At 46.9% G+C, this 23,298-nt stretch overlaps 1 protein-coding gene across 3 annotated transcripts in view; it reads right to left on the bottom strand.

Annotated features, from left to right (window-relative positions):
* Window positions 1-17,033, bottom strand: part of IFT43 (intraflagellar transport 43) — a 94,447-nt gene extending 77,414 nt beyond the window's left edge. For 2 of the 3 annotated variants that reach the window (XM_030559097.1, XM_030559095.1), the window contains exons 1-3: window positions 16,927-17,033; window positions 15,306-15,398; window positions 10,226-10,246 (exon numbers count right to left, since the gene is read on the bottom strand). In XM_030559097.1, coding sequence (XP_030414957.1) covers window positions 10,226-10,246; window positions 15,306-15,398; window positions 16,927-16,977 — 165 coding nt within the window. In that variant the 5' untranslated portion in view covers window positions 16,978-17,033. The remainder of the gene's footprint in view (window positions 1-10,225; window positions 10,247-15,305; window positions 15,399-16,926) is intronic. The other variant, XM_030559096.1, reaches the window with a different exon arrangement.
* Window positions 17,034-23,298: the final 6,265 nt, after the last annotated feature.

Consider the following 23,298-nt stretch of genomic DNA (forward strand, 5'->3'; position numbering starts at 1 on the left):
CAACATAGGATGCATCCCTGTATGCAGGGACCTAGCTGAGTCTCAAGTTCACATACACAAGGCTCAGATGCTACCTAGCCAAAACATTCTGGGTATGGTGGCAGTCCAGCCTGTGGGTGCTGCCCTCTCTGTGCATCTGCTGTTTAGTGTTGTTAAACTGCACTCATTTTTGTTTTATATCGTAAGTGCACAACAAATTAACACATTCCCTACCCCCAAGGAGCTCTCTGTTCAAGACAGGCAGACGGACAGGACAAGACACACTAAGGCACGTTAGGAGACTGAATTGGACTTTTAGGAGAAATTATTCCTATTATCTTGCTCCTTCCTATGACGTGCTGTGTGGCCATGGCAATAGGCAGGTGGGGATGTGGCTCAAGAATTGGGATAAGAATTTCTCAGACCATAAGGGGAGCCAATAGGCCACTGGTCTGTGTGTCCAGCCCATGCCACCTGCAGCTTTGGGCTCAATTCTCCTCTCCCAGGGTACTGAAGTACCTGATATGGCAGAGGCCTTAGCAGTTTGCATGACATGCAGTAGTGTGTATGATGGGGCAGGTCAAACAATTTCAGATTTTCATAGCCCCAAAGGATGCTGTCCATAAAAAGCAGGTGGTCTAGAGAGATTCATAAGACTACAGCACCAAATGTGGAGAACGGCACAATAACCCCAAGGGAGCTTCAACCCTTAGGCAGGGTAGCGGAATGGGGACATTCTCCTGAACTTTAGTTAAGAAAGGGGAAAGGGATGAGTGAATACTGAAGATTTCCTGGTCTCAGAGTGAGAGGCGCAGGAGGAGGATAACTCTGAGACAAGACTGGCCAAAGATCTCCAGCTTCTCAATGAGGAAAAAGGCTGGTGGTAACTCTGAGTCAGAGGGTCTCCTCTGTTTGTTTCTAGAAGCAGAAGTATTGTTTGAGAGTGTGGGAAATGGACATAGCCTGTCAGGGGCAACTGCTGCCTGCTGTAAGAAGGGGGCATGACCCTGCATAGCTCTTTGGGAGGAGCAAAAATAGGCACTCTCTAAAAATAAACAGGGAACAGAAATGAGCTGGGAGCTGCAGTTCCAAAATACTGGCTTTCTTCAGCAAAGGGAGTGCGGGAGGGCAGAGGGACAGGCAAAGAACATGAAATGCAGGAAATGGCCTCCTTATATGGGTTCATCCGCAGGGGACAGAGCTCAGTCGACTGGAATGACCATGTCACAGAATGCAAAGCCTTCAGGGCCCCAAGTGAATGGAGTTTTCTGATCTTTAAACGATTCCTCCAGATTCTTAAGATGCCAAACTACAGAAGAGGCTGCAGTGCCAAAAAAGGAGCATTTTGAATTCAGATGATTTGTGTGCTCCCGAGCTCAGAAAAAAAAGGGGAAAAAAACCCACACCACATATGGGTGCGCCCACATACAAAAAACCCTACACACACCCCACCCCTACATCTCCTCATACAACGGTCCATCCCCATACATGCAACCTTGACCTTCCTGCTCAGATCCCTCCACAGCTCTACACAATCCCACAGACAGCCTACAGCCCATGTCCCCCAGACATACAGCCCCTGTACAGGCACATTCAAAAACACCTCATGTGTCTAATGAGTTATATGAATGCTGCCAAAGAGTCAAGGGGACAGAACCAAGGGGAGGACCCAATACCTCTAGCCTCTGCCCCAAATCGTGTTTCCCAGAGTACTTGGGTTTTAATCCCAAACTATTAAGGTTAATATTCAGGTTCAAGGTTGCTTCAGAGCTCAGGCACCCAACCCTAGAGGGTACTTCTGAAAACACGCCCTGGTCTATGACCAAGACATGACTTCACTGTGTAATTGGGATTTAACCCCACTGCTTCACCCACTTTACAATCTCTCCCCACTCAACACACAGACCATGTTGTTCTTAATGTCCAGAACACTAACCCTCCACTATTCCCACAGCTCCTTTATTTCTGTTGCAATAAGCCCAGTAATTCTTTCAGGATTACCTACAAGGAATATTCAGCCACAGTGATGGTCAGGGCAAGAATCAGTTGAGGATCATTGGCTTTATCTTTGTCTATTTGCCTGTAAAGTACCATAACTAGGTTAGCGTACCATATACATTTTTAAAAATAATAATTTACATTTATTCATAAGTTTTTAAGACCAGAAGGGACCACTGTGATTATCTAGTCTGACCTCCAGTATAACTCAGGCCATAGGACTTCTGTGAATTAATGCCTAATCAAAATTATCCATAGTTTTTAGAGGGAAACAAAATCAAATCTTGATTAAATTTTTTCCAGTAAGGGTGACTCCACCATATCCCTTGTTGCAATCATTAATTAATTATATAGCATCATTTATCTACAAAATTTCAAAGTGTTTTACAAATTCAAATGCAAGTATCACGTCACACATCACCAAAATACAGCCACTTCTGAAACGGATGTGGCTGCCCCAAGCAGCCCTAAATAAGAATTCAAGACAAAACTAAAAAGAATGTAATGTCCAGTTGAAACTTCACATGGAATTTAGGGATAGAGTTCTGGTGTATTGGCCAAATTCCAGCCTAGATGCATCAATTTTTATGAAGTGGGCTCAAGGATTTTAATGACCAAAAGTGGTCAAGACTTCTGTGCCCCTAACTTCATAGTTAGGTGCCTAAATGAATGGGCTTTCAAAATGATGACCACCCAGCAGTTCTCAATGGTGAACAACTTTCTAGTTTAGCTTTTCCCATTTATTGGCATGCTTATAAAATATATTATTCTCTTTAGCCTCTTTGGCTGCATTAATTAGGGGCTGGTTTACACTACAAAGGTTTAACATTGTCCATGTCTACAAAAAATTTCACACTCTGTGAACCTAATTAAGCTGACCTAAGTCCTGGGGTAGACACTGTTAGGTCAACAGGAGAATTTTTCCATTAACCAAGCTACTGCCTCTTGGACAGGGGGATTTACTACAGTGATAGAAGAACCCCTTTCATTGCTCTACTAAGTGTCTACACTATAGTGGCACAGCTGCAGCTGTGTTGCTATAGCGTTTCTAATACAGACATAGCCTACTTCAGTTTTCTTGATGCCCTTAGCTCTTTTCGAGTTTTAACTAAATTATATATTCTTGCTCAGATACCTTCAGTCCCTGGAAAATGTCCCTTGCTCATTAAAGAACCAAGCCACTACCAATTTTTTTTCCCTACACGGATTCAATCTGCTGTGTCTTTGTGGTGGTGCCTTTTAAGGATTCCCCAGACCTCTCTCCTCACCAGCAGAGTTTAAATACAATCCATTGCATGTTGCTCACTGCCCCCCACAATTACTTGAATCCTATTAGTCATACCTTGCTAGGAGCTGTGAACCTCTATTCCTCACTATGCTGAATTCCAACAACTAGTGGTCACGGGCTCCTTCCTACTATTCTCAGTTAGTTCCTCTTCCTTGTCAGATGGCAGTAATTCTAGGGTGGTTTCTCCTCTGCTCTCTACGTTACTGGGTGGAGGTTCCAGACTCCAATTAAGTTGTGCCTCTACAGCAGCAGAGGTAAAGGAGCTTTGTGGGTGCTGGAAGCACCTCAACTGCCTCTCTTTGGAACTTGAGGAACAAGTAATCCTTTCAGAAGATGTTTAGTGTTACAGAGGCAGGTTATGGATGCACTGGATCCTTCCCATAAATAGATTCTCAGAAGGGATTGGAGACATGGATTCATTTTCCTTCATCATCACGACACCCCTTGAGAGGCATCAGCACTCTGTGCCGGAAATATGAACTCAAACGACACCAACAGTGTGTGTCAGAGGGCACATGGGCCTCAATCCCAACCTGAGAGGCCATGATGACAGGTCAACAGTGGTCCATCCCATGTATCTCATACCTCCTACCCAACATCTGATAGAAGCACAAGGCCCAGCTCCCTGTCCCAGTCAGTAGCTTTGGGGGGTGGTGGTCTGGCAGGTGGGATTGTATGTAGATGCCTTGTTTTCATTTAACAACCAGCACAGAGTGGAGCGAAAGAAGGGCCAGGCTTCAGTTTCAATCTCCACAATATGTTACCCAAGGCTCCTCTACAGCTAAGAAAAGCTGCCTGCTCAAAGAGGACTCATGAATTAGTTTTAATTATCTCCAAACAGAAGAATTCTGACTCAGATAGCCCCAGTGCCTCTGAGCAGACACACAAAGAAACCAGCCTGTACAACCATCACAAGAACAAAACATGGGGAAGGCCTGATTCCTTGATCTGCCCAAACCAACTCCCCTAGCTTCCTAGGATAATGGAGAGTGGTCCCCACTACCAGACCCCTTAGGGGCCATCTCTCTTTATAAGGCCTTTCTTAGAAAGCAGTAAAGCTGCCTTTAGCAAATCAGTCTCCCAGGAGTTCCCAGGGGTATCCTAAATCCCTGGGGACTGGGTCTTCACTTCTCCAGGACCTTTTTGTCCTAGTAGACACTCACTTCCCTTTACCAGGAAAATTGAGTCAGAAGTGCATCAATATGGCAAGGAACTCAGGTCTACACTGGGGCGGGGGGTAGGGGGTGTTGACCTAAGATACACAACTTCAGCTATGCGAATAGCGTAGCTGAAGTCGGCGTATCTTAGGTCGATTTACCTGGCCATGAGGACAGCGGCAAGTCAACCGCTGCCACTCCCCCGTCAACTCCACTTCCGCCTCTCGCCACGGTGGAGTTCTGGAGTTGACGGCAGAGTGATCGATTTTATTGCGTCCACACTAGACACAAATTCGATCCCTGATAGGTCGATCACTACCCACCGATCCAGCGGGTAGTATATATGTACCCTCATTTAGAGCCCCAAAAGATCTCTACCACCTATCACAGGGGATAAGCAGCAGCAGCCCATGCTGTACAACAGTTGTCAGGACTTCATGCTGTAAAACAATGGTCATATACAACTAAGTAAATCAGGCCCATGTTTCTGTCCTTTCAATAAAGTACATATATTGAAGCATATGGCACCCGGCCATGCCCTCCTATGGCTTATATCCTTCCCTCTCTCCTCACACCTATACATCAATTCTCTACCACCAATGGCTTATCCTTTCCAACCCTGGGGTAACAGAACAATGTCCCTCCTCACCCCAAGGCTACACAGTAATGCCCTTCCCACCCATCCTGGTTATATACAAAAAGGTCCCTTTAATCAGCTTGCTCCTCCCTAGGGCTATGTACTGGTAGCAAATGTTCTCATCCAGCTATACCCCTCCATCAGCTCCTTTAGTGGGCTCAGGATAGAAGCATTCAAAGCATGAAATACATGTGTGGAAAAATCTTTTAATAAAACTATTTCCCATGGGATTCCCAGTGTCTGTCGCTCCTCCCCAACCAGGGAGCTGCTGAGCAACACAACAGCTAGGCCAGCTGAAAGGGAGGATGCTACAAAAAAGGCTGGGAAACGTGGCTGATTAGAACAGCTATTTTGGTGAGAATGAAGGAAGATGTCATGGAAAGGCCAACAGATAACCTTAACAGGCTGAAAATAACTGCCCTGCTGACTGGCCACTTGGGGTGCAGGGGGGAGTGGGAGAGAGGCAATACAGGGCCTTGGGGAGCACGAGGCCATATGATGCTGGGGCTCACACTGGGGAAGTTGGCCTAATTAGGGAACATGAGTTTAGTTGCATTTTTCAGATTCCTCCTGGAGAATCTGGCCAACTTCCAGCTGAGCAGGCCCAGGAATGGCTGGGAGTCCAGCATGTCTGCAGGCAACAGAGAACCACATAGAAAGAGAAGCAAGTCCACTTCAAAAGTATACAGGTGTAACAGCCCATGACCTCCGAAACACTGGCTCCCCTCTGGTGGATGATGCATCCCCTAATAGCAGAGAATAACAGAATCCATGTAGCCAGCAGAATCTCCTGGACATGGCAGGTAAGTTCAGCCCAGTCCAGGACAAACATGTTTGCCAAGCAAATCTGGGATGGCATTCACAACTGAAAACACCGCCAAGAAATACAGCCTTGGAGCTGGCACTTATTTCTCTCAGGCTGTTGAGATGCCTCTCGCTGCGAGAGCTATCAACTCCCATCCCCAACACCACACCAAATCATGCAAAGCTTTGGTAGCATGTCCCATACCAAGAGGGGTTAGCCTTAGCTGAGGGCTCCTCCATAGTCAAGCAACATAGGGGACCGCAGAACCCTACTGAGCAAGAGATCTTAATTAGACTGTTAGATCTGTGGGGCAGGGGCTTTTTGTTCTGTTTGTACAGCATCTAGCACAATGGAGTCCTGGTCCATGACTGGGGCTCCCAGGCATTACCACTATACAAATAATAACTAATAAGGAGGATTGAAGCATCTTGTTGGAGCAAGACAGGACTCCTTCAGTTCTAAACTCCTCAGAGCAGGGGGTATTGGGAAAGCACTTAGCATAGAGCAGATGCTTCCTCAAAATAAATAAATAATCCCCCATTGGGATAAACCCACTGCTGGGCATATGCAACAGTGGACTCAAAAGCATCTTACTCTTAACTTCTGTAACTCTCAGACTGGAATGCCATAGGGTCAATACTCCTTTACCCCAATATAAACGCAACCTGATTTAACAAAAATTTGAATACAACGTGGTAAAGCAGTGCTCCGGGGGCAGGGCTGCGCACTCCAGCGGATCAAAGCAAGTTCGATATAACGTGGCTTCACCTATAACGCGATAAGATTTTTAGGTTCCCGAGGACAGCATAATATCTGAGTAGAGGTATATTTAGGTTCTGAGAAAGTTTGGGGGTGGCTAATAGAATCAGATTAGAGCTTACTATGTAAACAGGGCTATCGACCCAAATACAGTGTGAGGTGCTTGAACAAGAACTGGGCAAGAAAAAATCCTGTTTCATTTTCTGCTTTCTCTGATCCGGCAAAGTCTTACCCAGGTGAGCAAGCCTCAGTCACACTAGTAAAGCTATTGATTTTAATGGGGATCCTCACCTGCATGATCAGGCCCGTACTAAATTATATATGTAAAGTACTTTGCTTTATATTCTCATCACCTGTGTTTCCAACAGCTCACATTATTAATCATGATTGCATTCCTGATAAATGACCAGCTTAATTTAAATAAAATAATAGCACTTTTCGAGCTGCTTTACAAATATTAGTCAATCTCCACACAACATTATCTCCATTTAACAGAAAGGGATTAAGGCACAGATTGGAGAAGGAACTTGTCCAAGGTCACACACCAAATCAGTGGCAGAGCAGGAGCAGAATCCAGGAGTCTTGGTTCCCACCCCTTTTCTCACTCCAACACACTTTGCCTCTCCAGATTAACTATGTTCTCTTCCTTGCCACAAAGCCGAGATACAGGGATAGACCCTTTATTATTCCATTGACCATTCCATCCCTTCAATGACTCATTGAACCTGGCAGGCATTCAAATCTAAGCCAAGGGATGCAGAACACATCCTGGAGCAGACAGATGGATGGAGGGCAGGACTTCAGCAGGCACATTCACACAAAGAGCACAAATGCTGTTGGTTCAATAATCTTCAACCCCCAGTGGGGAACATACCTAATACAGGAAGAGCTCAGATTATAAACACTCAATGCAGCCCAAAGAGAGTTCAGAGAAGGGCTATATGAGTCATCAGGGCAATGGAGGGGCCAACTTCAAAGAGATGATTAAAGAAGCTAAGTATTTCAGCTTGGCTGAGCAATGACTAAGGGAGGGATGTATTGTAGCCACAGAAGTCTGTGGTCACACTTCATAGTAGATTCCATTTATAATAGTTTTATAAAGGGTTAATAAATGATTAATAGAGGTCATAAACATTTTATAGACACAAGTAGTAGGCATTACAGATGATTATAAGCAACTTACTGATTCATCAGACCCTACAGCAATTAACCATTTATTTTCCTGTTATAAAATTAATTATAAATGTAACCTCAATATAAAGAATGACCAGGTATCTGAATGGTGTAAACCCTAGGGAGGAAGGCAGGGATTTAGGCCAGGTGGTCCTAAAGTATTTCAGAGTAATGATCACTTCTCACTAGAACAATCGCCTCCTTGACACTGCCTCTCCCTCCCATCACACAACATCTCCGTAGCAACAACTGCTCACATGGAAAAGTCCTGTCAGGAAAATATTGTTTATTTTAATGAAATGTAGCAGCCAGGAGGAGCTACTACCATGTGACCAACCAGCTCTCCACAGATTCCCAGCAAGTGCTCAATAGGACCTGGCTTGGGAACTGCTGATCTAGGGTGATACAGGGTGGTGCAATTGGATCTAACCAGACAGAATTAACCTAATGAAGATTTAGGTTGATTCTCTTCCCAGCAGCAAGAAGAGAGTCTGTGGAATCATCCCCCAAGGTAAGTCCCATCACTTGAGACAGTGAAAACTACTTGGGACACAACTCTGGGGCTTCTAATATAGGGAATGATCCTGACCTGACCTGGCAGGAGAATGGGTGAACTAGGTGGATCTATCTTACCATTAACTGTTATGATACTATGAAAAGAAAATTGTGAATTGCAGTACTGTTTCTCTCTCTACGACAGGCATCAGACCAACTGAAAGTAATGTCCTGTGGCCGGAAGTAATGAGGTGCGAGGCAGAGTCTCCTTCCTGGACTTTAGCCTTCACACATAATAACCCCTCCAGAATGGGACCTCATACAGTCTTTATAGGATTGGAATAAAAAACTGAAAGAAAGGGCTGATCCTCCACAGCTTTGATTCAGCAGACAATTGACAACTGAGGACCTGGTAACAGGTGGTGTTCTGCCTGATAGGTGGCAGACACAGTCATTTCTCTGTTGAGCTGCCTCATGCACAGTAGTTCCCATCACATGCAGAGGGCTTGACACCAAGCTGCTAAACACCCTCAACTCCCACTGACTTCAGTGCAATCAGCACCTTGTAGGATCAGGCCCAGAGGCACTGGCCTTAGGAAGAGATTCACATGACACAGACCAATAAGATACCACGTTTATCAGCTCGTATTTAACCAGATAGCTCAGGGAAGCCTTGGGAGGAAAGCAGCATCTGCTCTGAAAAAGACATTCCTGTTTGGAGAGGATGCAACCCATTTCCTCCTCACTTTTGGACCGAGAAAGGAAGCACTTCTTCAAAGTTTTGGAGCTCAGCAGTACTGCTGGCAGTGAGGGAGAAGAAAGGAGGGCTACTCCACCTTCCCTCCAGGGCTCAACCATTGCAGAACTTCCAGCTCCTTCTGGTTAGGGGAGTGAAGACCAGCTAGGACATGCCATGCCACCACTAGGGTATTGGGGTGGTGCTTTCTCCTCTCTACCTTTCCTCAGCTAAAAGAAGTGTTTGTGTATCTAATATATACAATAAGCAGCTTTAGCCAGGAGGACTGGGCAATAGCGACTCCTGACATAGGCAGAAACTACACAAGACACGTAGCCCAGAAGCTTTTCAGAAAATTCAGAAGCATTTCTAAGCTTTCCCCCAGGAAACAACTGCCCATTTGATGAGTTTCTAGTACATCCTGAAGAGCAGTCAGGACTCCCTTTTCTAAATGAATGCTGTGAAATTTCATGAATGTCTTTTAGTTATGGTAAATCCATACAGAAGAGCACTATTGAAAATGCAGCTCCCTTCATGTAACTCAGGAGCTCAGCACAAACCAAAACTCACCAGATTCCCTCCCGGCAATAACATTTCCCAAGGAGTTGGTGCAGTGAGAGGGTACAAAGGGTGCAACCAAGTTCCAGGGGCAGAAGAACATCACAGAAAGGGCACAGGCACACATTCTAGCTAGAACCCAGTTTGTCTATTGACTGGCCTCCTGATGGGCACCAGCAGGACTCTGTGACTCTTAAAGGGGAGCTTTCACACTAGGGCATCCTGCCAAGCATACCGTAGATAAAATGAAAACCCAGTCTCCGGTTTGACACCTTGGTCACTAACTGCTGATATTGTTTTTCAGTGAGGGCACAGCACCTTCCCAGCTCCACCACTCTCATTGGCTTCAACATGGAATCGGATGTCCCCACCATTTCTGTGGCAACATGCATGACTGTGACCTTAGTGTAGGATGCATCAGCTAGGAAGGAGGGAAGTCTCTATGAAACAAAGGATAGCAGTAAGAGCCAAGGGAAAGCAGGCAAATCATTGAGCCTGAGGCATGAGACTACTATATTTTATTCTCCTGTGTGAAAGTCCCTTTCAAGGCAATCTCCATTTGCATTGACAGGTTAGCTCTGCCAGTTTCTCTAGGAGAAGCCAGCATCTACCCAGAAGCCTCTAGTCCTACAAGGTCTACCTTTTCCTCAGTGTCTTCATCCTAGAAGGATCAGCAGGGGGAAAAGAGAAAGAAAAACTATAAAAGAAGAAAAACCATTAAAGGCCCCCAACACGAGTCTCTGGATTCCAGCTTGGAACGAATACAAGCAACACCTAAAGGACACTGTGCGCCTGATTCTCCCCTGCCACACACCTCGTGTAACCATTCACACCCGGAGAGAGTGTGTGTCAACTCCCCTCATTCACAATGGCAACATTTTACATTTGCTTTGTGTGGGTGTCAGTGAAAAACAATCCAAGACAGGAGAGAGTTTGGCTATGCATGTTCAACTGTAAAGGCAGCAGAAGGCTGCCGCAAACCAGATACTTGTCCAGAGACTGCCTAAGAAGGAAGCCAAGTTACAAACAAGGCCAACAGAGAGTAGATAAAGTCATTTCTCCCTAAAGAATGAAAGGTCCCAAAGGTCCCACACATAGGTGCGGGTTAGAGTGGTGAAAAGGGGGTTCTAGAGAATAAATACACCTGCAAGAGCACCAGAGCCCAGAAAGGGCCCCAAGTCACACAATTGATTTATATATGCAGGAGGCTGCAGCTATGTATCTTAGAGCCTGAGTATGACCAGATCCCCTACAGTAACTGTGGTTCTGCATGATATATTGCCCACACAGATTTCATTCTTGGTGCACATGTAACACTGACAGACCCCGATCATCGGCAGGTGGGATCGAACCTGGGATTTCTGGAGCTAAATGCATGAGCCTCTACTGCATGAGCTAAAAGCCACATGGCCCTTAGGCCTGATTTACACTGGCGGTAGGGAGGAAATATTGATCTAAGACATGCAACCTCAGCTACGCTATTCTCGTAGCTGAAGTCGATGCATCTTAGATCGACTTAGTTCGTGTCCTTGCGGCACATGATCAATGGCCGCCGCTCCCCCGTCGACTCCGCTTCCGCCTCGTGCCCTGGTGGAGTTCTGGAGTCAATGGGGAGCATGTTCGGGGATCGATTTATCGCATCTAGACCATCAATCCCCGGTAGATCGATCACTACCTGCCGATCCAGTGGGTAGTGTAGACATACCCTTAGCTAAGACTATAGCAGACTCATTAACCCCTAAGTGGTCTCAGTGCCACTAGAGGGAAGAGAACACCATGCTCAGGAGGTATGTGGGTTATACACATGCACACCCTGCACAGGAGATTGGATATTTCAGCTAGCAATGTCCATTGGGGCCATGTCTGTGTCCTAGGTGCCCTCCTGCGCCCTCCCGCACCCTCCCCCCCACACACTCCCCTCAGGGCGTAAAAGGCTGAGCAGGCCCAACCATCCCTCAGTTTCTTTGCCAGTATGGAAACCAAGTGATATAGGACTCTATAGTAATGAGAAGAGGGAGCAGGTCATAGACTACATGTGAACATCATATCTAAGAACCACAGTTCCTGCAAAGTAAGTAACCTTTCTTTTTCAAGGAATTGTCCACATGGATTCCACTCCTGGCTACTTCAAGGGAGGGACCATTATATCACATGCCCTGTCTAAGCATAGGAGAGGTTGGTACGAGGCATACCTCTTAAACCTAGCATACTGGTAACTTCAAAGCAGATGCTTTGGATATCACTACTTTCAATCTCTCAAGGATAAGTGACCAGTTACCAGGCCCAGCAATCAGTCACTTAGGGCAAGGCTACACTTGCAAACGTAGGGCACTGTGAGTTAAAACTGCCTTCATAGAGCACAGTGGCATTAAGACTGGTGCATTATGGGCAGCTATCCCAGCATGCAAGTGACAGCAATGTGCTTTTCAAATGGGGTGGGGGGGAGAAGTGGAGTGTGACAGGGAGTGTGTTGTGTGAATGTGGGAGGAGAGAGGGAGAGTGGGTTTTGGGGTGCTGAGAGTGGGTCAGCGTGCTGTCTTGTAAGTTCAGACCCCCCCTCCCCTCTCTCTCACTCACTCAAAGCAAACAGTAAATGTTTACTGTTTCTCTGAGCTGATAAGCAGCTGGCTTCTCCAAAACAGAGCTTTGAAAGGGCATTTCACAACAAGAGTGGCCACTTGACTTAAGGGGATTATGGGATGTTTCCAGAGGCTGACCACAGTGCAGTAATGCAATGCCTCGTTCACACTACTGCTGCGGTGCTCCAACAGGGGTGCAGCAAATGTTATTCCACTTGCCAAGGTGGAGTACCAGCAGTGCTGTAGCTGCGGAGTCAGAGTGCTCTACGTGCCTTGCCAGTGTGGACGGGGAGTGAGCTAGGGCACCCAGGGCTGCTTTATTGCACTGTAACTCACAAGCATAGCCAAGGTCTTAGTCTTTGCCAAAGTAGCGGGTATCACAGAGCTAGTCAGTACTGAGGTCCACAATACTGAAGCTCTGAGTGCACAGGCTACAGGTACTCAGTCATTCAGTGCCAGGGTGGGTACCAAGGGCAGCCCAATCTGCCAATTGAGTGGGCACTGCACCTGCTGTTTTGGAGGTCAGCACCAGGACACCAGAAGGAGCCTTTCTAAGATTATGGCCCTTAAACAAATGAGCCCAAGACAAGAGTCTAGTGACTCAGGTGCCAGGGATGGTGACCAGTACGTTAGCTCATCTCTGGAGCAGTGCTCCTTTCTGCTGATCAGAAGTTGTTAACACTGATGTAGAAGTGGACAAATGAGACTGAGCAGATGTTACCCAGGAGCTTGGGGTGGAATCTCAGCCCACCAGGGCACTAAGTGAGAGAGGTACTAAGAGAGAGGCACTAGCAGATGGCTGAGGTCTGGCTGAAGCCTTCTCCTCAATATGCGAGGAGACTTGCATCAAATTCTCAAGGAGGAACAGCTTCAGGTTGGCTTCCCTCACACAGATTGCACCTGGAAAAAAAGAGTGACAAATGGAACATTGCTCTAGGATGGACACTTCTCCAGGGCAGTACTGTAATAACTGAGCCTACAAATCTACCCTCATTGTGAGCACAAAGAGTGAAAGTTCATAAAATGTCATAATAACCTAGAACAAATGTGAATGAAAAATATGTGCAAAAGTGAGACAAGACAGACTGAATTAATCCAAACCAAAAGGCCTACTAATATAATTCAAAGACAGTGTTAAGATCACACCTGGTAAACACAAAAAGTGTTGTACTGGAAATTAGTGGACCCAAATTAGTACGTCAGAAATTAAGCCTAATTGGTAAACAAAATAATGAAAGGATGGGCCATCACTCCCCTTTTGGGGTCCTTAAAATAGAAGACTTTGTGGAGAAAATCAGAAGCTGTCTGACAACAGTGGCTGGGTGAGGGATGGATGGACCAGAAGGAATGAACTTCACCATCATGGCTGCCACCTGCATTGTCTCCTGGGACCCCAGGATTCGCTATGATCCATTAGGCCTTCATTGTTCTGATCCTGAAAAATGTCCTGACCAGACCTAGCCAGAGAAAGGGACCCAGATGACAATCTCCTCCACTGGGTCTGGCTAAATCCCGACCACCACCTGGGATGCGAGACTGTCACCTTCCCACGTGTCCTTTTTCTTCCCCATCTTATTTCTTCTTTTTCCTATTCTTCTCTTTTGGCCTTCTATCTCATAGAAGAGTCTGATTCAGCCAGCTAAGGCTGTATATTCCGCATCACTGCTGTGAGTGTGTGACCAAAAAGAGGCAACTAAATTCAATGCCCTAAGCAGCCGAAAGCTGGTACAAGGTTGCCAGGTCTCAAGATTGTGTGCTATGCCTGTGTTCTTCCAGCTGTGAGGTTGCAAGTGAAAGTCAATGCCACAGAAGCTGCATTTTCTATCATTGCTGTTCTTTTCTCTCCCCTATTGAGTGGGTTTGTCTTGTTTTGTCTTCTAGGAACCAGGACTGGACTTTAACACCAAGAGCTCCAGCCCATCTCAACTAACTTCTCTTTCCCCCAAAAGAGAGAATAGTTATTACTATGTTTAATACCATCTAAAAGACCGTCAAAGGGGCTGACAGGGGGTTTCCTTCCACAAACTGTCTCCAGCTAAATGGAAAGGGAACAAGAGATGTTGTTAAAATACAATTTTTATTTAACACTTTATATTTCAAAAGCTTTAACTTTTTTCCTTCTTTTCAGTATCTTTAATAAAAGGTTTCAAAGATTTTTAATGGCATATTTGCCATGGTTCTAAGCAGGCGGAGGTCTCTGTACAGCAAACTTTGTGTAAAACTGTTTAATGCTGGACAGTGACAGAATCATGTTAACATCTTTAACTCTTTGCGCCCATATCAGCCATCAAAATTAATACAACAGCAGAGTAGGTACTGGGAATGTCCATCATTAATAGGCATCCAAGTGCCACATGAAGGATGGATCTTAAAGTCTAGTGACTTTAAGCTTCTACTATAATACTAGTACCCTGGGTGAGGGAGGGAACTCAAGTCTAACAAATTTAAGGAAAAAATTATATATAGCTTTTACTAACTAAAAACTTATTAATTAAGTCACTACCTCTTCTTTTAACTAACACCAGCACTGCGCACAGAGAAAGGGCAGACACTGCAGGGGTTCCATCTCACTGCCATGGATGGTAAGAAGGATTAAAGAAGGATGGTTGAGACCCATCAGATCTTTATGCCCTGAGGTGGAACATGATGGCAACTAGGACACAAGACCAACAGACACAGCTGGTCAAAAATTTGATCTTGTGAGCATGGGGCACATGAGCAACAAGAGTAGAATCCATGTGGAAAAAGATCACTCAAAGAAAGCAGCTACATTCATCACACTGCTTTTTGTGAGGCACTCCAGTGCAGATCCTCAGATTCCCCCATACCAGCATATTCCATATCACCATGCTCATCTCTCCCATGGAAAATCATCATAGACCATGTCTGCTCTCCCCAACCCCAGTACAGTTACACATGTTGGAAACACTAGAACTGCACTCAGTCAGACATTCAGCAGCACAGTAATGGGAAACACAGAATGGCACTGTGGGCCCCAGCAATAAGAACAGGACTAAGTCGGGGTAGATCTACACTGGTGAAGCAGGACCCACAAGACATGCAGAATCCTCTGTAATGGGCAATGTCGGATTTAAGTGGCAACTTGGGCTGCAGGAAAGTTATCCTGTCCATGGCACCCACCTCTCCAGTAGAAGTGGCAGAGGAATTCTTCCTGCTGAGACGATTCTCCTCAGGAAAGGAATCCTGGCGAGCTCGTCGGCCCATCTTGGCCATCTGGGCGGGGGGAGAAGGGCAGAGAGCACTGTTACTGACAGTAGCAACTTCAGGGCAGCAAGTACAGAGTGACAGAGAAAGAGAAATAGAATCCAAATAATTTCCCTAATGCAACATTAGCACTGTACTGTAAGAATCACAAACAGAACAAAAACAATATAAGCACTAGGACTATCATTTGTTCACTGCTCTCACAGCTATCTCTGGACCATTTTCCAAGTGGCCCCCTTTATATGGCACACACTCCCTGAACTGATCTACAAGGCCAGTAAACTCTCCTCCAAGTCCTTTCTCCAGACCACCTCAGCAGCAAGAGGCATTTAAAAAAACAGCCAATTGGCAACAGCCTCGGGGGCATCTGGGGAGAGCCAACACTTGTCCTTATTCAAATAAATCTAAGATAAATCAGATGTAGATGAACGCTGTACACGAGAGGATTGTATTCCTCTCCCCCAAGCCCTTTGGATGCCACGGGTCGTCTTTGACTGTACGTGATTACAAACAGGGACTGGGTCTTCTCACGTGGTTAGTGGCATCCCGGGTGGGGTCACACAGGGCGGAGCAGCAGAGCCCCGGAGTAAGGGACAAAATCCCCGGCGAGGGAACGGGCAGAGCCCCCGGCAGGGGGAGGGGGCGGCAAGGGGGGGGCAGAGCCCCTGGCAGGTGGCGGGCAGAGCCCGCGGCAGGGGGGAAGGGGCGGCGGGAGGAGATAGGGGGCGGAGGGGGGCAGAGTCCCCAGCAGGGGGAGGGGATGGGGGGCTTGGCGGGGGGAGGAGATGGGGGGCTTGGCGGGGGGGGGAGGAGGGGGCTCGGCGGGGGGGGACAGAGTCCCCGGGAGGGGATGGGGGGCTCGGCGGGGGGGGGGGGACAGAGTCCCCGGCAGGGGGAGGGGACAGAGTCCCCGGCAGGGGGAGGGGATGGGCGGAGGGGGCTCGGCGGGGGGGGGAAGAGTCCCCGGCAGGGGGAGGGGATGGGGGGCTCGGCGGGGGAAGGAGATGGGGGGCGGCGGAGACTTGGCGGGGGGGGGACAGAGTCCCCGGCAGGGGAAGGAAATGGGGGGCTCGGCAGGGGAAGGGGATGGGCAGAAGGGATGGAGGGGTCTCGGCAGGGGGAGGGGATGGGGGGCGGCGGGGGCTCGGCGGGGGGAGGACAGAGTCCCCGGCAGGGGGAGGGGATGGAGGGGGCTCGGCGGGGGGAGGACAGAGTCCCCGGCAGAGGGCGGGGATGGAGGGGGCTCGGCGGGGGGAGGACAGAGTCCCCGGCAGGGGGAGGGGATGGGGGGCTCGGCGGGGGGAGGGGATGGGGGGCGGCGAGGGGAGGACAGAGTCCCCAGCAGGTGATGGGGGTGCTCGGCAGGGCCCGCGCTCGCAGCCCGCCCTGGGCCCAGCAGCGGGAAGCGGCGCTGCCCCCCAGGGAAGGGGGGAGAGATCCCCAGCGCCCTGCTGGGCCGGCGACGGCACCACCGCGCGGGCCCGGGGCGGGCTGAGCGCTCCCTGCCGGCTGCCCCCCGGGGACGGGTCCCTCTTACCCCGGCTGCCCCCCTGCGCGGCTCCTCGCCCAGCCCCAGCTCGGCCTCCATCCCGCAACTGGGCCTCGCTCGAGCTAGGCCGGGCCCGCCTCCAGCGTCCTTAACAACCAAACCCCGCCCACCCTTAAAGGGGCCGCCGCGGCGAGTGGGGGCGAAGACTGCGCCAATGGGCTGAGGCTTCTGCCCTCCAGATGCCCAGACACCTCCCGCGCGGGGGAGGCCTGACTCCCCGGGGAGGGGCTACCAGGGCCGCCAGCCTCCCTCGGCACCACACTGCCCTCCCCATCTCGCCCGCCCATTCTCTGTGGCGCTGTTATCCGGAATGGCAATATACTGAAACCTGTAGGAGACCACTGCAGTCTCCCTGGACACACAATAGCAGATTTAAAGGTGACCATCCTGGAACAAAATAACTTCAGGACCAGACTTCAAAGAGAAACTGCTGAGCTTCAGTTCATCTGCAGATTTGACACCATCAGCTCAGGATTAAACAAAGACTGGGAATGGCTTGCCAACTACAGAACCAGTTTCTCCTTCCTTGATGTTCACACCTCAACTGCTAGAAGAGAGCCTCATCCTCTTATTGAACTAACCTCGTTATCTCTAGACTGATTCTTGCCTGCATATTTATTCCTGCCTCTGGAAATCTCCACTACATGCATTCAATGAAGTGGGTATTCACCCAAGAAAGCTTATGCTCCAATACGTCTGTTAGTCTATAAGGTGCCACAGGACTCTCTGTTGCTTTTTACAGATCCAGACTAACACAGCTACCCCTCTGATACTTCCCCTGGGTTCCTGTAACCCCATCTCCTGTTGTGGGTTCCCAGTCCCCCTCTCGCTCCTGCTTAGCCCCACCTAACTGCTCATCACCACATAGCATCCACTGAACCCATCCCACCCCCTAATCCCACCCCCGTGACACACAAGCCTTTTCTTCTGGGTAACTCATATTGTCCTCTCTCCCAAAACCAGACCCATTGCTCCCAAGGGCCTGTCATTACCCAGCTCCCAAGAGCTCCTCTCCCCCAGTTCTAAGGGTCTGTTTACCCCCTTCCCTGATTCCCAAGGGCCCATTCCTGCTGAGCCCCAAATCCTCAGTCTCCTCAATCCTTAAGAGTCCCACTACCACCCAGAATTGTCCACCACCCACATTTAACTGCAAGCTCTTTGGTCACCGTCAGATACTTTGGATTAGTAACCATTTGACTGTAGGAATTACTCTTCTGGATCCGATCTGGAGATAGGATGTTGGGTGAGTTCTAGAATACCTGGGGCAACTGGGTGGAAGGGTGGTGCGGTACCTGTGGTGGATGCTTGGGGCAGCTGGATTTCTCTAGAGATTAGGGGGATGATGGGCATCCATGTCACTGGTTCCTGCTGCCTTCCTCTGCTCCCTAGCTGACAGGACTGAAGAGCTAGTAGTAGAGGAAGAGGAGGTAGCGGCAGGCACTGGCTTCTGCAGTGTATTTCACTGCGGGAAGATTAGAAGAGGGATAGGGAGGAGAGAAAAATCACAATTTTCTGACAGAGAGGCATCCCTGCACTGCAGCCCCTAAGAGAACTCACTCCTGTGACAAATGTCACCAGAGAAGTGGCTCCAAAGTTGGCAGCTAAGGCTCCTGTGAAAAAAAGTGATATTTTCTTGCTTCCATGCTTTTCATTTGAGACGCAAAACAGTGATGTACGTGTAAGGAATCACAGATTCATAGACTATAACGCCAGAAAGGGAACACTGTCATCATGTAGTCCAGGGGTCAGCCACCTTTCAGAAGTGGTGTGCTGAATCTTCCTTTATTCACTCTAATTTAAGGTTTTGTGTGCCAGTCATACATTTTAACGTTTTTAGAAGGTCTCTTTCTATAAATCTATAATATATAACTAAACTATTGCTGTATGTACAGTAAATAAGGTTTTTAAAATGTTTAAGAAGCTTCATTTAAAATTAAATTAAAATGCAGAGCCCCCCGGATCTGTGGCCAGGACCCAAGCAGTGTGAGTGCCACTGAAAATGAGCTCGTGTGCCACCTTTGTCACGCGTACCATAGGTTGCCTACCCCGATCTAGTCTGACCTCAAGTATTATACATGCCATAGAACTTCCCTGAATTAATGCCTGTTTCACCATTTAGAAAACCTCCAGTCTTGATTTAAATATTGCTAGTAATAGAGAATTTGTCATAACTAAAGTTGGGCAACATTTTTTTTATCAAACCGATTTTTTGTCAAAAGATGCATTTTCATAGAATCATAAATATCAGGGTTGGAAGGGACCTCATGAGGTCATCTAGTCCAACCCCCTGCTCAAAGCAGGACCAATTCCCAACTAAATCATCCTAGCCAGAGCTTTGTCAAGCCTGACCTTAAAAATCTCTAAGAAAGGAGATTCCACCAGCTGCCTAGGTAACCCATTCCAGTGCTTCACCACCCTCTTAGTGAAATAGTTTTTCCTAATATTCAACCTAAACCTCCCCCACTTCAACTTGAGACCATTACTCCTTGTTCTTTCATCTGGTACCACTGAGAACAGTCTAGATCCATCCTCTTTGGAACCCCCTTTCAGGTAGTTGAAAGCAGCCATCAAATCCTCCCTCGTTCTTCTCTTCTGCAGACTAAACAATCCCAGTTCCCTCAGCCTCTCCTCATAAGTCATGTGCTCTAGCTCCCTAATAATTTTTGTTGCCCTCCACTGGACTCTTTCCAATTTTTCCACAGCCGCCTTGTAGTGTAGGACCCCAAACTGGACACAGTACTCCAGATGAGGCCTCACCAATTTCAAATAGAGGGGAATTATCACATCCCTCGATCTGCTGGCAACGCCCCTACTTATAAAGCCCCAAATGCCGTTAGCCTTCTTGGCAACAAGGGTACACTGTTAACTCATATCCAGCATCTCGTCCACTGTAACCCCTAGGTCCTTTTCTTCAGAACTGCTTCCTAGCCATTTGGACCCTAGACGGTAACAGTGAATGGGATTGTTCCACCTTGTCCTTGTTGAACCTCATCAGGTTTCTTTTGGCCCAATCTTCTAATTTGTCTAGGTCCCTCTGTATCCTATCCCTACCCTCCAGTGTCTCTACCACTCCTCCCAGTTTAGTGTCATCTGCAAACTTGCTGAGAGTGCAGTCCATTCCATCCTCCAGATCATTAATGAAGATATTGAACAAAACCGGCCCCAGGACCAATCCTTGGGGCACTCTGCTTGAAACCGGCTGCCAACTAGACATGAAGCCATTGTGGGGAACCCGAAACTAATCTTTGAATTTGGGTCCAAGTTGACAAATGGTTTTGGTTGAAAAATATTCCAAAGAGTCAAAACAAATTGAAAAACAAAACATTTGTTTCAAGGTGACTCAAAACATTTAAGTTGATTTTTTAAATGAAATTTTTAGAATGTTTCTATTTTATGAAAAATTTTAAAAAATTGTTCCATTCATATCGAACTAAAATGTGTTTTTGGATTTTTTGGTTTGGCTTCCAAACCAAAAAATGCATTATTCACTCAGTTCTAACCCTGATTCTTGGTAAGATGTTGGAATGGTTAATTATCCACACTGTTAAAAATCCAAGCGTAATATCACATCTGAATTAGCCTGATTTCAATTCATTTATTGCATGCCATGTTAATTTTGTATTGTTCTTGTTTCTTAACCAAATTCTCAAGCAGTACCAAGTCAAATGCCCTACAGAAGTCTAAGAATTACATCAACACTATTACCTTTATCAACCAAACTTGTAATCTCATAAAAAACAGTATCAATTTATTTTGATGAGAACTATTTTCCATAAACTCATGATGATTTGCATTAATGATATTACCTTCCTTTAATTCTTTATTAATCAAGTCCTGTATCAGCTATTTCATTATTTTACCTGGGACCGATGTCAGGCTGACAGGTCTACAATTATCTGGGTCATCCCATTTACTCTTTTAAAATGCTGGTACAACACTGACTTTCTTGCTGTCCTCTAGAACTTCCCCAGTATACAAAGACTTATTGAAAACCAAGATTAACAGACTAGAGAGCACCATAGCCAGCTGTTAAAATTCTCAGGTGCAAATTATTAAGACTTACTCATTTAAAAATGTCTAACTTTCGTAGATGCTGTTTAACATCCTGCTGAACAACTGTTGAAAAGGTAAGTATGTCATCATTACTGCATGATATGATAAAGTTTGTGGATGATACTAAGATGAGAAGGCTTCCAAGCACTTTAGAGGACAGGATTAGAATTCAAAATGATCTTGATAAACTGGAGAAATGGTCCAAAATAAATATGATGACATTCAATAAGAACAAGTGCAAAGTACTACACTTAGGAAGAAATAATCAATTGCACGCATGCAAAATGAGAAATGACTGCCTAGGAAGGAGTACTGCAGAAAAGGATCTAGGGTTATAGTAGATCACAAACTAAATATGAGTCAACAATGTCATACAGTTACAAAAAAAGCTAACATTATTCTGGGATGTGTTAGCAGGAGTGTTGTACGCAAGACATGAGAAGTAATAATTCCACTCTGCTCAGCACTGATAAGAGCTCAGCTGGAGTACTGTGTTCAGTTCTGGGCACCACATTTCAGGAAAGATGTGGATAAATTGGAGGAAGTCCAGAGGAGAGCAACAAAAATGACTGAAGGTCTAGAAAACATGACCTACGAGGAAAGACTGAAAAAATTGGGTTTGTTTAGTCTGGAGAAGAGAAGACTGAGTGGAGACATGATAACAGTCTTCAAGTATGTAGAAGGTTGTTATAAAGGTGATAAATTCCTTAACCACTGAGGCTAGGACAAGAGGTAATGCACTTAAATTCCAGCAAGGGAGATGTAGGTGGACATCAGGAAAAACTCCTAACTGTATGGGCAGTTAAGCACTGGAACAAATTATCTAGGGAGGCTGTGGAATCTCTGTTACTGGGCCTCCAGGCCAACATCAACGGCATCTGTTGCAGGACTAAAGGTTTTGAAAAATCAGAGTGGAACAGGATGGCCTCCTGAGTCAGATGATCTTTCAATTTCTTGAAGGCCACAACACAGTCCTGAGACCAGACCTTCTTGGGGGCTGCATCTTTCACCAGGTCTGCCACTAAAAAGGCTAAATCCAGAATGAACCGCCTATAATGGCCTGCCAATCCCAGGAAGCCTCTTCATGGTGGGTTTGGGGCATTCCTCTTGAGCTTGGACCTGTCTCACCTATAGGTGCAGATGCCCCCTACCCACTGCTAGGTCACCTCTGAATTAGCTAGGTGGCACTTGGTGGACATAGCTGTAAGTCCCACACTTCTGAGGGCCTGCAAGACAGCTGCTCCATATTTTAAATTCTCATTCCAGGACTTGCTATAGATGATGATATAACTGATGTACATAGCTGCATACTGGTTGTGAGGCCGAAGCACTTTATCCATCAGCCTTTGGAAGGTGGCTGCCATGCCATTTATGACAAATGGCATCATCTTAAATTGATACAAGTGAAATGGTGTGTAGAAGGCAGTCTCTTCTCAGAACTCCAGGGCCAGGGGATCTGCCAGTAATCCCTGATTTGGTCAAGGGTGGCAATATACCTGGTGTTCCCTAACCTCTCTAACAATTTGTCAACCGTCAGCATTGGGTAGGTGTCGAATCTGAACACTGCTTTTACCTTCTGGAAGTCTATGCAAAATCTTGTTGACTCGTCCTTAGGGCTTTGCCACTCACTGTGTGGCCACTGTGAGGTCTAACAAAGATTTCAGTTCTTTCTGTACTGTTGGCAATGGCCAAAAGCGCTCGCTCACCTTTTTCCCTGGTTCAGTCTCTATATGATGGAACACTAGGTGAATCTGTCCTGGAACTAAGGAAAAGGCCACTGAGAAGGACTGGACGAATGTTTGGATCTGCTGCTTTTGTTCTGCAGGTCTTCTCCCATAAGGACTTGGTCAGAGCTGGGGGTTTTGGAGGTCTGGGATGTGAGTTCTTGTTTGGGAGAAACTGCATTACCAGGAGCTCTTCCCAAACTTTCCAGGCCTTAGCAGGTTGATGTGATACACCTTAGTATCTTTCCTCTTGCTGGGATGACAGAGCTCATAGTTTATTGCTCTGATTCATCTGATCACTTCGAAGGGGCCTTGCCATCTGCCCAACAATTTGAATTTCGAGGTGGGATGCCCCGGTCCTTTGATTGGAACTCCTGGACACAGGTTCCCTTGTATGCTTGTGCTTGCCCCTATTGCGTCTTGGCTAGATTCTCTCTCACAAACTCACCTAAGGTCTTTAACTTCTGTCTCAGCTGTGGCAAATGCTGTAATGAGTTCATAGTCTTAGAACTTTGTTTCTCCCATATCTCTGAAGGAGGCCTAGTATTCCTCTCAGCTGTCTCCCATACCCCATCAATGCCTG

This window comes from Gopherus evgoodei, chromosome 4 (assembly GCF_007399415.2).
Source record: "Gopherus evgoodei ecotype Sinaloan lineage chromosome 4, rGopEvg1_v1.p, whole genome shotgun sequence".
In the NCBI taxonomy this organism is placed as follows: Eukaryota; Metazoa; Chordata; order Testudines; family Testudinidae; genus Gopherus; species Gopherus evgoodei.